This window comes from Astyanax mexicanus, chromosome 17, assembly GCF_023375975.1.
Source record: "Astyanax mexicanus isolate ESR-SI-001 chromosome 17, AstMex3_surface, whole genome shotgun sequence".
In the NCBI taxonomy this organism is placed as follows: domain Eukaryota; kingdom Metazoa; phylum Chordata; class Actinopteri; order Characiformes; family Acestrorhamphidae; genus Astyanax; species Astyanax mexicanus.
Window position 1 is genome coordinate 20,242,490 of NC_064424.1, and position 15,011 is coordinate 20,257,500.

Genomic DNA, 15,011 nt, shown 5'->3' on the forward strand with positions numbered 1-15,011 from the left:
TGTTTGTGTGAGTGTGTGTGTGAGAGAGAGAGAGAGAGAGAGAGAGAGAGAGAGAGAGAGAGAGAGAGAGAGAGAGAGAGAGAGAGTGTGTGTGAGTGAGAGAGAGAGAGAGAGTGTGTGTGTGAGTGAGAGAGAGAGAGAGAGAGAGAGAGAGAGAGAGAGAGAGTGTGTGTGTGTGTGTGTGTGTGTGTGTGTGTGTGTGTGTGTGTGTGTGTGTGTGTGTGTGTGTGTGTGTGTTGGGCTCCACCCGACGGGCCCAGCAGAAAACAAGTTACACCGCAGGTTCAAACATGGCGTCCGCAGCACTCTTCTGAAGTCGAAGTTTATCCAGCCTCACTTTAAAGCATGTAACGGAGCGCTGGCCGCTTACTCAAACACCCGGGAACTGCTTTAGGAAGCGTACAGGTCGAGTTGACCGAGGAAGCCATGATAATTCGCGGTCGTGTGTTACTTTAAAAGTTGAGAGTTTGCGGGTTGAGCGCTGGCTAGGTTAGCCAACTCGTTAGCAACAGCTAAGCTAGCTAGGTTAGCTACCTACTGAGGCAGCCTGGTGGCTAACCAGCCTGAGGACTTCGGCGGACTAAGAGAGAGAGAGAGAGAGTTAACGGGTGATTTAAAGAGTTGGAGGACTTAAGTTAGAGGAAAAAGCAGTGGAAGAACTCTTTGGCTGTGCTCTGAGGACTCAGCGAAGATGGCCCAGTCGCCGGTAGCTGTTCAGGTTCCTGGAATGCAGGTGAGTTGAAGGCAGCGGGGCCCTCACACCTTTACCTGGAGCAGCACTTCACTTCTAGCGAGCTAGTTAGTAACTACGGAGGGAAGCTATAGTCTAAATTAGGAAACAAACAGTTTTACATTAGTTAACGTCTTATATCTATATTTACTCTTGTCTGGTTAGTTCAGAATCGGCCTGATAAAAGTTGTAAGTTATCTGTATAATTTAGAGTGTGAAGTGAGTCTTCCTGAATCTACTGATCACTGGCAGTTCCTTTGTGCACATTCATTCAAACAGGCACAGCTAACTTCATAAATACATAACCCATGGTAGCTTACTACATAATCCTAGACACGTTAGAGCTTCATTTGTTGTGGGTTAAGGAGTGAATCCGTAAATAATGTTTAACTCATTGTTTGTAGCTAGGAAAGACCTGTTGCAGAGGTGGTCAGTCTAATACCACACTTGGCTAACCGGCGAACGGACTGAATAGTTGTTAGTTAACCTAACTAAGTTAGTTAGGTTAGCTATTTACTCAATAAAGATTGAAAGTGTTGGCAAGTACCAGTCATGCTTTAACCAGTAGTGGATATCGATTACATACCTAAGTATAGATACCCTTTATACCTGCACAAAAGTAAAAGAACAAAAGTATTTTACTATATAATAACAATAATTATGAATATTTTTATTTATTAGCACCTTTCAAGGTACACAGTGACACTGTACAATAGAGCTGTGCTACATAGAAGTACATAAATGTCAACAACAAACTAATGTAAAATAAAGATAAAAATAAACATAAGAACTAGCTGCAGATAAAATTTAAGAAACAAAATAAAAACGGTAAGAAGACAGGACGGGAGCGAAAGCATGTATATTATACAGAGATAATAGTGAATTATCAGAAGCATCACTCTTGCTACACCATTATTTTAACTAAATGCTTAAAATTGTTTATTGACATGTTAATAATAGGCATATTCGTTTTCATTTTACACAACCAGTGTAAATAAATAACTATACATAGCTAGAGATTATTTCCAACTACCAAGGTAGATAATTAAGTTGAATAAAAACTTGCTTTAAACACAGATTTACAAATGCGTTTTCCAGTTGAGATCTTCATAGGAGGGATATCACTGGACACTGCTATTTCTGGTTATCCTGGTTGCTCTTTCTCCCTGTGCTACAACTTATGATAGCCCTTATTTGTCTGTGGGTACTGCATCTGCACCTGTGCTCAGTCATGTTCTACTTTCTTGTCATCTCCATGTTAGTCAGATGATGATCCGCAGGCGGTTTGTGACTTTTGATTCCATGGGTTGAATTGGTCTGAATTTCAGTACAGGAAACATCTTTGCTGCTCAGTGTCATTGTGGTTAATGACACAATTGTAAGCCATTGAGCAACATGTGAACTGTACACTTGTCCTTGTCTTCCTCCTTAAAGTTAGGACATGGATTTGCAAGGTCACAGACTTCGCTGGTTGAACTCAGGGTTTTTATTTCTATTGGAGCTGAGCCAGGTAGCGCCAGCTTTGATGCTGCTTTCTTTGTCGTGCCATGGCTGAATAACATTATAACCAGGTGATGTCGAGCCATTACAGTTAATCATTATGCATCACAGTTAAGGGATGGAGGGTTATTTTAATCTCCTACCTTGCCTCTTTAGTGTTTATTTTGTGAGTTACACTGGTGTTCAAAGTCCATGGCTCACCTTTTAGGAGGCAGCACAGCCTCTACTGACAGGTGCGATGTATTAGTTTCCTGTAGACGGGCAGTGAAGCTGAAGGAGTGTCCCACTGATGCACAATGGCTGGGTGTGGCCTTTGGGTTATGTTTCACACACTCCATTTGCCTGCAGTCAGCACCCTAAAGCTGGCTGCCGCAGGTGAAGTGAGATTTGTAGTCATATTTGTTGGTGTATTGTATGTGGGACAGAAGGTGAGATATGTAATGAGAGGTGTTTATGTAATGTCATCTTGTGGACTGGTTTATAATTGCTAGTGGAGGTGGGCGATATGGGTCTACAATAATATCATTATATTTAATGGTATTTTGGTGAAAACGATACTATTATCGATATGTAAAAACACTGAATTAAAAAAAATATCCAAGAATACACTACTGCAACAAACTGAAATTTTAATTGTGTTATTGCATATGATAAGACATAGCACACCCCTAACTGAGATATTAAAAAATAGAAGAATTTTATCAGATTTGTAACAGAAGTCAATGATGCAGAAGGTCATGATACTAATAATGCACTCCAAATATCTGCATATCTCCAGGATTAAAGTAAAATGAATGATACTCGAGTAGATATATAATGGGAAATGAGAACAGTGTGAAAAATTAGTACCCTGATGTAATAATTAGGGGTGGATGAAATGGCTCGATATTTCAAGGTGTAATATCATTTACGATTTCCAAAAACGTTGGCTATATTATTGCACTCTATATGATATGGCACACCCCTAATTGATAGTTACCTCTGGACCATTTCTTAGTGTATTTAATGTCTTAAAATACAGTCTGGCTAATCTCCCTGACCATTCTGCTTACAGACTTTAAAACAGTGCTGTAAAATCGCTATATATGTGTTACACACTATACTGATATCTTTTGTTATTTTGATAAGTGTAAATTATATTTTAACATCCTAAGTAGTGTATATAGATGCATATAGTGTGTATGTACATACATGTACACAGTGACACAGACCTGTCATAATAACTATTTTTTTCTGGCCATTTTCTGCCACTGATATATTGATAATAAAATTTCATAATGCAATTACACCCTTTTAATGAACTTTTGCTTACTAATATTGAGTTATTTGGCAATTCCTAGTGCCTGACAAATGTTGACACTATGTATTTAAATGCTGTTTACTTTAGCCAGCATGACTGGCCTCTCAAATTTGAATCAAAGGGGAAAATACCCCGGCTGGAGAAACAGAGCATTTCTGCAATAGTTTCTTTTCTCAGTAGCTGTAATTCAAGAGTAAATATGTGGTGGGAGATCCCCACATAGATTTAGCACCATTAGCAAAAAATAGACAAAAAGTGTCTGGAGGAAATACAGCTCAAACACAGTCAGAGCAAAAAAAAACGAACACAGAAACTATGTTAAATTTATCTTCTGAGAATGCCTTTTCCTGTGAATGCTAGACTGGAAAAAATACTTAGATCTTATGTGAAATAGCCAATATCCAAACTGCTGTTCGTCCAGTTAATGGTACACGAAAATCCCTATTAACCTGTGATGCAAAATGTTTGAGATGCAGATATGTAATGATCTGATTGGTGAAATTAGAATGGTTAAAATTAAATTCAAATATGCATCAGTTTTAGTGAAAAATGTCTGGGGGAAAAAACGTATTTTATGTCCAGACCATAGTCTGAACTGAGATTTGTGTTTTTGTGTACAGTCTGGTTAGTTTTGGTTTGGGGCTGCAGTTGTCTACAATTCTCTTCAGGTGTTGTACAAATTATAACTCATGCATGTAAGTCTTTGCATGTACATCATGTAACAGAATAAATGTAAAAGGTTACCCTCAAACTCCTTATTCTGCCACACCCACTTTCAAGAGTTTGTTACTTCCATTTATGTTTGAATATCTGGTCAGTTTATTTTAAATAGTTTTGGTTGCATTATATTTAGCATAAATACAATCTGAAGTAGCTACTGTTGTGGACACTGATCATAAAGTAGCTAGCTATGTTAACTTAGCATTCCAACAGGCTATTTATAATCATATTTGTTTACAACTATATACCTAACCAGCTTTCACACAACACAAAAAGTACGGAGCCAGCTGGCTAACTAATATCCACTGGCTTCTAGGGAATAGGAGCTGTGTTTTGTTAAAGGAGCTAAATATATCACCTCCACCCAAATGTCCATACTAGTGCTGGGCGATTATGGCCCAAAAATTATAATTGATTTTTCCCCTGTACTAAAAATCAAACTATAGATGACAAAGAAATGCTTCAAAATTAGGTTAATCAATGATTCAAAACAATGTTTAACAAGCCCATGCATTTATATCACGTGAAAAACTCAAACTGACGGACACAGGAGTTATACTTCAGAATACGGATTTGTGACTGAAAATTGGAAAACAACGCACTAAATGAGTCACAGAAAAAAACTTTGAGGGAGTGATTATTATTGTTTTCCAACATTTATCAAGGATCCTGACCAGAGAGCGATGATGCTGCAGTTTTCAAAAATGGTATGGTTTATTTCTAGCTAAATATATGCATTATCCCACCGGGTGTTTGTGTCAAAAGTGCTGGAACAGTGCTGAATCTCGGACTGAGCGGAATGAAAATACGCATGCGTTAGTCTGTGGGAGGTGCCGGTAACCATGGTAAAACGGAGAAAAACTTCAGAAATGAGTAGCGTTTTCGGATACTTACGATAACTCCATTTTGAAAATCACATTAAAACTGTAATTTGAATGAACAAATTAAGTATGAAAATAATCCGGCACTAGTCCATACATTTGCTTTTACTATTCTGTGGCGGAAGAGCCGGTGAAGTGGACAGGTCGGTCCTGTGAGTCTGTGGGGAAAAGACGTTAGTTTTAGAGCTGATCTACGAGTGCAGGGGCATGGAGTGTGAGTATCGAGCGGGTAACTCTTACAGCACACATGCTTTACCTAAGCTTCAGAACCGAGAACCTATTTCTCTGAATCAGAATATTCTGGTGTTGGCTGCTCGTAAAATGGTACGAGCAGATGTAATGGGGTTTTGGTTGAATGTGTTAAATGTAGCAGTTAACTATAGACACAGGTCCTCTTCTGTGGAAGGTGGTGGATATTAGGGGTGCGTATCTCTCAGTGTCTGGCGTTTCGATTTGATTCCGAATTTTGGGGTCATGATTCGATTTAGAAACAATTTTCGATTCTGGAACGATTTTTCAATTCAAATGGCCTATAAATTTTGTTTAAATTATGTGTGAAAATTAAAAGATGAAAGGACAATTTAAACAAACAGAACATTTATTTAAAACAGTAAACTTAGGTTCCTTGCTGTATTAAAGCTTCTTTCAACATAATGACAGTGCCACAATAAATAATGGCTAATTTATTTCTAAAAGGAAGACATTGTTAAAACTGGAAAACACTCATCAATGTAACACAGCCCCAAGGTCAAAAGTGGAACGTTATATAGGCTATAATTATGTAACAAGCAGAGAAGGCAGTACACTAGATTTTAGCATGCACACCACTCTGTAGCCTAATAGGGAGAGGCAGTAAGAGCACTGTTGTAGCTGAGCTTTGCAGGACATTTAAAGAGTTCTGCCGGACAGTAGCCGGGCTCTGCAGGACAGTTAAAGAGCTCCGCGGTACAATTAAAAAAACTCCGCGCACCATTTGCGGGAGCATCGCCTGGGTTGATCAAACTCCTGCCAATAACAATTCAGTCTTGTCCCACGCCACAAGCTATTTTGTCAGGTCCCTCGGGAGTGCGGACCTCTACTCTGTGGTAGTGTCCAGGCTTACCAGAACACTTAGGATTCCTCAGTCTACCGTTAACGGGCAGCGTTTACGAGCCCTAAGTATTGCTAACCCCAGCTAGTGGGACTGCTAACCGTGGCAAGCTTACTGTAAATAATTGGAAGAGCTTTACTCACCTAAATAAACAGAATTCAGGAGAGAACCTGCTAAGTTAGACAAGGCCACACCCTTTATTTTCTTACTATTATCGCTTAAAAGGTGCCCTATGTATGAAAATACACTTTTATTGCTAGTGCGCCTTATAATATGGTGCACCTTATTGTCCGTAAAATATGGTAACCTACATTAGTTTTACACAAAATAAACAAACTTGCCCTCCTCCATATTAATAAGGTGGATAAAAAGGGGTTATTAATGCAAAGTGGCTAACCTTCTGCATCATTTGGCTTATGCAATAAATTTACTGAACATGGTGTACTGAGCTAATGTATTTTTTATTTGCAATTACAATTTATTGAACATACTTAACATCCCAGTAGACCAACTATTAAAGCTCAGTTTTGTTCGGTATAAATTATTTGGTCTTTTCACTTTTTGGGCCAAATCACAGTCTTTCAGACCATAGCAATGTAGACCGTGCTGAAGACAGTGGTACTGGTGATCCAGGAGCTTCCAGTTTAGGACTGGCCTGTGCATGGGTGGGTTTTGGGTTGTTTCTGATCATTGAGGACTGTTTGTGTCTTCTTCCAAATTTGGCAAAATGGCAACACCTTAAAATACTTGAACCTGAATGGAGTTGTTTGAAAGGACCCTCTTGCTATCTGCGTTTGTTTAAAAATCGTTCCAGGAGACGTTTCTTACTTGTATTACCTCCTTATATCTACTTTGAGCCTTTTGGACTTCAGCTTTTTGGAATCCATAATGTGGTGTCAAACAGGTAATTTTTATTACTATACAGAGAAGCCACCATCTGTAGTCCATTATGATCTCTTACGTGATGTAAAGAGCCCATAGCTTTAGCTAAAGTATGTTAAAGGAGAACTCCGGTGTAAAATGGACTTTTGGTGTAGTAAAACGTGATAAAGTACTTACCTTTGATGAATAGCACACACAGATCCAGAAATTTAAGTTTGTCCAAACACCCTTCAGTTTAAATCGCTTATCCAGGCTTAAAGTAACTCCAAACCTCCTTGCTAGAATCAAGAGAGCCCTGACATTTAAAATGAGGCATTAATAACTTTAAAAAGTGCACAAGAAGCTTAGTGCTGTTTACGTCCTATAACGAAAGCTTCAGCTCTGGGTGCTGCCATTACTATATACATACATATACATATATATATCCAGCCAGCACCAGGAGCGCTAGGCTATGTGGAGTCTATGTATATATGTCTGTTATTTTTAGTTCAGTAATGGCGGCACCCAGAGCTGAAGCTTGCGTTATAGAATGTAAACGGTGGTTTTAATAGTTTTAAATGTCAGGGCTCTCCAGATTCTAGCAAGAGGGTGTGAAGCTACTTTGCGCCTGGATAAAGGTGGAAAAAACGATTATTCAGGGAAATTATGCCCCATGTCACCCAGTCTGAAGGGTGTTTGGACAAACTGTTAAAATTTCTGGATCTTGGAACGCTGTGGGAGAACAGGTGTGCTTTTCATCCAAGTTAAGTATTTTTTATCATGTTTTACTACAACAAAAGTCAATTTTACACCGGAGTTCTCCTTTTAACCCTTTCCAGACTAGGGGAATAATCCCGATTTTTGGATATTTTCTTAATTTTGCCTTTAAAGGCACTTTCATTTAAAATAATACCCACATATTTTATATCAAAATGTTCAGAATAATCTCAACTATCTCAATAATAAGGGAATAAGTGGCCTGGAGGATGTATGAAGAGATTATGTGGCCCTAAACCTCAAAAATGTGAAATCCGATTTAAAAATTATTCCTATATAATGTTAAAAATATATTTTACTCGTGTGGATAAAATGTTTTGGTGCTTGAAATTGATTTACTAAAGTCTTAGCTTCACATCAGTAGTTAACTATATATAAAATAATATATAAATGTAAAATAAAGATATAAAATTATTTTTTTGTAAAAACGTTTATTCAGTAGCATGTTGCCATTCTACTTGACACAACAGCAAACAGCCATAAACTTGGACATAAACATAAAAAAAATCACTGTTCATTAGTAAATGTTTACTTTACTGTATTAAAAAACATTGTCTGTTCATTAGAAAATGCCTACTTTCACATATAAAAGCTAACTAAGTTTCCCTTTCTCCCACTCACCTAAGTGGAATGCAGAAGAGCCCACCTGAAGAGACGGTGGATTTACTCTCTTTTATTTCACTACACTTCACTTTACACCTAAACAGACTACCAGTGTTTTGCATTCACTACACACACAAATAAAAATTAAGAATAAAACTAAATACAACAAAGTCTAATTTGAACATAACAGTATGATATATATGGCACAATCCATCAGTGGTCATAAAATGTTTATTTGTATGCAATTTGTAAGTGAAGCTTACTTTTACTAAAAGAAAGAAAAACTTTATACAATAAATATTTACTAATGGGTAGAAAATGAATTTTCCAATAGCAAAGTAAATATTTACTGTGTACTAATCAATTTTGTCAGATCATGACTATAGAAACCTAACTAGCTTCAGTGTTTACTGTGTGTGTGCATGAGTGAGTGAGTGAGTGAGTGAGTGAGAGAGAGAGAGAGAGAGAGAGAGAGAGAGAGAGAGAGAGAGAGAGAGAGAGAGAGAGAGAGAGAGTGTGTGTCGGTATGTGTGTGTGTGTGTGTGTGTGTGTGAAAGAGAGAGTGTGTGAGTGTGTGTGTTCGCGTGTGTGTATGGGAGAGGGAGAGAGAGATTCCAGCTTCTCTATCAGCCCTGCGTTTCCCCAAAGATCCTTTCTCTACATACGGCAGCAGCATTTAGCTCGCTAGCTCGCGAACTCACATAACAAAACATCCCTAATGAGTGACAGTTTTATAAATACACTAAATACACTCACAGATCTTCAGTTGGATCCTGATCGGTTCTATATTTTTCCTCATTATAAGAATCAAAGCCGCTGATGCACTTCTACCTAAAACCGCTGCTTCTGTAACGCTGCTGTAACTTGAGCCGCGGTGAACTGTTTACACCCCGCCCCCACGTGTCTTTCTATATGACTCAGACTGATGTAATCATGTGTGGGAGGGTTTTTTGTGATTTTCTGAAAGCCTATTGGTCAGTTTTACACAACCAACAGAGATGACAGACACATGAATCCACCAATTATAGATGAGAGGCTGGTGACAGACACATGAATCCACCAGTCGCAGATGAGAGGCTGGTGATAGACACGCGAATCCACCAGTCACACAAGAGAGGCGGACCGTATTGCTCGTCTAAAAGGCATATAAATCCGGACCTGAGTGACGTACAGACTCAGGATTGGATATCATAAAAGGGCGGACTCTGTTGATTCAGGAAATGTTTGAACTGTGTTTCTGTGCCGTATTATTGCAAATCTATTTATAGAAACACCCAGCAACGCTGCGTTTGACGCGCCCGCGCGTCCGTCGTCTGGAAAGGGTTAAATATGTTTTAAATCAGCACCACTAAATTACTAATATTGTATGGTGTGTATGTGTATGTTTGACCTCTTACCATGGGCTGATTTGATAAAACTCTGTCCCTGTTCCTCTACTGGAACACAATATACAACAGACTGAGCCCGTTATGGAAAATATTTTGTTGTTCCTTTACAAAATGCAGTCACCGAGCTGTGCAGGAAATGCAGTTGCCTATTAAATCTTACTGGGCACGAACGAAGCTCCCTTGTGATCTCGTTAGCCAACAGATAGGCCAGTCATTAAGGGGAGCTGCAGGCTTGTGCCTGGCGTTTTTATCAGGAGGAGACAGGCTCACATGCAAGCTGTGAAGCAGGATACAGCCTGCTGCTGCTCCACCCTCTGACTCAGGCTGGTCGAAAGCTTCTTCTTACGGCTGTCTATCCATGCCGCTCCTTGGTGTGGCAGTGCTAGTGTTCTAACTAACAAGGCTGAGGTCATTATGGAGTCACACCTGTAGGGCAGAAAGACTTGTCTCTGCCTATCTAGCGTGAATTTATGCACGCTGATTTAGTGGTGTTCTGTTAATTGCTTTCACATGCACACAGTCACTTTAATAAGTTCTTGGGTAGTGTCTTCATGACACATGAGGTCAATGCGCTCACTGGAAACCAGCAAATGTTAAAAAAAAAAACACATGGACATGAATGTTATTTCTGTTTAACTCTGTTTTGTAGAAACCAAAGCACTTTTTTCCAGTTCAAGTGTCTCAGACCACCTTCACTGAGTTTAAAGCACAGCCTCAAGGATAAGAGGCATATCTGATTGTTCCACAAAATTCCCAGTTTGTCCAACAAGTGTTCCAGTGTAAAAGTGCAATCCATGTATTTTATTAGAAAACAATTTTTTATTTTCATCAAAATACAGCGCCTGAGCTCCAATCAGTTTACAAACCAAAACTACTACTACAATGAAGAAGTTTAACCTCTGAGCTGCTTTGAGAGAATCACACACCGGCGATGATTTAAAAAGAAATTATAATGTTTTAAATTATATTAAATGATATTAAATTATTTAAATTATATTTAAATTATACAAAATTAAGTTCTGTCTGGGCCTGTCATGATAACCAAACGTGTGTGTGTATGTATATGTATGTGTATATGTATATGTATATGTGTATATGTGTGTGTATATATATATATATACATACATACATACAGTGAAGCCTGCTGAGTTAGAAGTTCCTTATAGTGTCTCTTAAAATGCGCCTTATAATCCAGTGTGCCTTAGGTATGAAAATACCTAGATATTCATTGATAGTGCGCCTTCTGTGCATCTGTGCATTCTGTGCATCTTATAGAGTCCAGCATGTCTAACTACTCTAACATTAGCTGACTGACTAATATCTAATTAGGGCACATGTCCATTTTATGCTAACCTCAGACTTAACAGGAAAGACAACTTTGCATTGAACTTTCCTACAGAGTGTCCTCAGTATCAGTAATATTGCGATTTTAACTAGCTAGTTAACTGACAGCTTGAATAAAAACTCAGCTACTCCATTTAATGCAATTGGAGTTAAACTCACCTTTCATGTCACATAGTTTTGTGTTGTTTTTTTATGTATGTTAGCCTCTTTCTTTCAGTTTTAAATATGCAGTTTATTGTTGCTTTAAAACCGAAGAAATACTCATAATAAAATGGGACAGATTTGCAGTATTTTCATTTTTAGCCAGCTATAATTCAAGAAAAAGGATGTGGTGGGGGTATATTTCTCCACATGGTCATAATAGAACAGAATACCTATGTCACTGACATTCTGTAAATAACGTTTATCATCGTCCCTGGAAGACATGATGGGCTTGAACTGGATTGGTCTTAAAAATTGCAGTTTACCAATGCATTTAAATTTTCTGGATCAAATTAAGACATCCCAGCTGAAGATGCCTCAGTGTTAAACATGAAGGACGTCTGTATCTTCCTTCCTACCTTTCTTCCTGACTTTAGTCAGACCCTAACATTATAACTGTGCTGGTACCGGAATGTCTTGGGTACATACATTTTAAACTTAAAGTGTGTGTGTCTGTGTGTCTGTGTGTGTCTGTGTACATCTTAGTAGTGAACATCAGTATATAGCAGGGGTATTTAATTAGAATTCAGTACGGTCCAGTTAGAGAAAATTTCGACAGGCCAAGGTCCGGACTGATTATTAACTTGTGTTATAATTAAGTGCTATGTCCTGTAAGGCTGTTTGAACTGAATGATGAAAAAATATATAATAATAATAATAATAATAATAATAATAATAATAATAATTGCCTCTCTGGCCAGATTTTGTATACATTCCTCGCCTGTCTCTGTCGCGCTCGGCATGACTTTTTTCCGCCCATTCTCGTTTTTCCGCCCGTTCTCATGCTCCCTATCTCCTTATAAAGGAGTTTTTTCACGGCCGCGTCCCAATTTAACAGCCGGAGCAGCGGGACTGCGACCCTGACAACACAGGTTTGATCCCGCTTGAGGAGCGGTGTGTTTATCTGCACAGATCTGATTGACTGAGAGAGCGTTTGGTGATCTTTCCCCACACGTGATTGGTCTGTGAGTTTACTGCGCTGCAAAGCATGTATACAATTTAATCCTTCTCAGTAGGTTTGGGTCCGCATTAGACAACGTTTGGGTCCAGACCCGGATCGCGGTCCGCCTATTAGTAACCTCTGGTATATAGGGACTTTTTGGTAGGATTGTATAAAACTTCCAAAGATCGTTATGATCCGTGTTGAATGTATGTCAATATCAGTCTGTCTTCTACTGGCCAAAGGTGTTCAGAGCCCAGTTGTGTTGTCTGAGAAGCAGAAGTGCAGCAGGTGGCAGCTGGACCCAGAGCTGACTAGGTGCTAATGTTGAGGGCTGAGGGTTGGGCAGGAATTGTATGCGACTTCACAGCACATGCGACTAACTAAACCCACAGCTCCCTGCCCGGCTTATCATCACAAAGCAGCTGACGTCCCTTTCATGCAAGGGAAGATTTCCATTTTGCGTGTTGGCCCTGCTCCGTTCTTTTGCAACTGCGGGGAGCTACACAGACGCTGGTCCATACCTAGAACATTTAACTGGCTTTGCTGAATTCTCTTTATAACAAACTTGACCGGAGCTTTTTAGTGACTTGTCTCCACTGTAGGGTTTATGAAAAATGAATACACCTGTAGAATTATTATATGACGTGGTTAAAGATTCAGTTCCAGTCTAAGTGCCATTGTACGTTTTATAGGTGAGTTAATTATATCCTTAGTTCTAAGGCGTGTATAATTTGAATCAGATATTCTTGGCATGAAAATCTTGAGCACACAGCGTTCAGTGTCACTAACAGTGGCCTTGTGTATTTAAAGGGACACTGTCAGAGCAGTCTGACGTAGTTTTAGGGTGTGGTGAAATACAGACATAATGAGCCCCATTATAAAACAGGGTAGTTTGAACACTGCAACAAAAGCCACTTTCAAACAGGAGTGCTACAACACAGCCACCACTGAAAAATGCACTGTATAAAATTACTGCACAATCTGTTAGTAAACTCTAGTCCTGAGGGGACTTTAAACTGTTGATGTTTCATGTTTTACCAGTTTGGATTAGTAACTATGCCCAAATCTAAATGTAAAGATTTTACTTAATACTTGTGCGTTATTTTATTTAGTGTTATTTATGTAACTTTTGGCTTTTTTCTTTTTATGTATGTTTGTTAATGTGACTTTTTGGTTGTTATAACTGGTTGTTTATTAAGCACCTTCTAAACTTAATGAGTAGCTTAACTGATGAACTGACTGAAGTGTTTGTTCAGGCAAATTACTAAAAGAGGGCTGCAATAAATTGTCAACATATTAGCAAAAAGAAATCCCCTTGTCGTGTTTCAAGACAGTAGCTCTTAATAATTAGTTATCAATATTCTATTTTGTGTCAACATCATAGTTTTTAATGTTCATAAAACACTGTGTAACTATACATTCTTAAGATTTACTCTGAATTGTTACAAACATAGAGGAAGGTTAATCTGTACTGTAAAGTACAACTCCAAGTCTTTTAATGTGTGCAGACTGTGGTTTTGCATTGTCTGGTTGACAGCTGCATGGATGTCTTTGTAAAAGATGTGTTCTTTTGGACTTCCAGAACCCTCGAGCAGATCCTGAGGAGCTGTTCACCAAACTTGAGCGCATCGGGAAGGGCTCATTTGGGGAGGTCTTCAAGGGCATTGATCGCCGCACACAAAATGTGGTGGCTATCAAAACGATTGACCTGGAGGAGGCAGAGGACGAGATTGAGGACATCCAGCAGGAGATAACCGTCCTCAGCCAGTGCGACAGTCCTCACGTCACAAAGTACTATGGCTCATATTTAAAGGTAAGAGCATTTTTGTTACTCTTTGACTATTTGATATTAGCATTAATCTTCAGGCCTCCAGCTTTTGCCTTGAAAGTGTGACACTTAAAATGAGCTGCTGAGGCATGAGGAACCATTTGACCAAAGCTGTCTATTTACATCCATTCATTTTGGAGTTGCCTTGAACAAAAATGGGCATGATCTTAAGCAGGCTGTTCAAAATCAATAACCCTTCGACATGTCTGAATCAAAACAATTCTGTAAAGAAGAGTGGACCAAAATTCCTCCACAGAGATGTGATAGACTCGTTGCCAGTTATCAGTAAAGCTTGATTACAGTTGTTGCCGCCAAAGGTGGCACAACCATGTTTTTTCACACAAGGCTAGATTGGTTTGGATATTTTTTCACCTTTAATAAATAAAATTATTATTTAAAAACTACTTTAGTTACTTAGATTATCTTTGTCTGATATTAAAGTTTAATAATCTGAAAAATGTTAGTATGACAAAAAAAAAAAAAAAAAAGCAAAAACCAAAGAACTCTGTAGGGGCAAATAATTTTTCATGCCACTGTATACTGTTAATGAGGATCTTGGCACCTAAAATAGGCCTGTTTCAATTAAAAAAATTAAATGTACTGATTAGCTTTTATTATTAATAAATAATAATTATAATATATATAATTATAATATATTAACAATTATTGGTCATTACTATTCCACTTTGAGTCAGCCTGTGGTTTTCTTTAGATTTGTGTGAAGCTATTTTACATCTTGGCCCGTCTGCTTCCTCATGGAGAACCAGCACTTTCACAGTAATGTGAATGAGTCTTAACACAGCCCTCCACGCTATGTCGCAATACCTGTATTTCTAGAAGTGTGT

General features: G+C 38.5%; 1 protein-coding gene across 1 annotated transcript in view; it reads left to right on the forward strand.

Annotated features, from left to right (window-relative positions):
• The first annotated feature begins 224 nt into the window (after nucleotides 1-224).
• stk26 (serine/threonine protein kinase 26) overlaps nucleotides 225-15,011 on the forward strand; it is a 27,577-nt gene continuing 12,790 nt past the window's right edge. Inside the window, exons 1-2 of the mRNA XM_007247041.4 lie at nucleotides 225-733; nucleotides 13,921-14,151. Coding sequence (XP_007247103.1) covers nucleotides 692-733; nucleotides 13,921-14,151 — 273 coding nt within the window. The 5' untranslated portion in view covers nucleotides 225-691. The remainder of the gene's footprint in view (nucleotides 734-13,920; nucleotides 14,152-15,011) is intronic.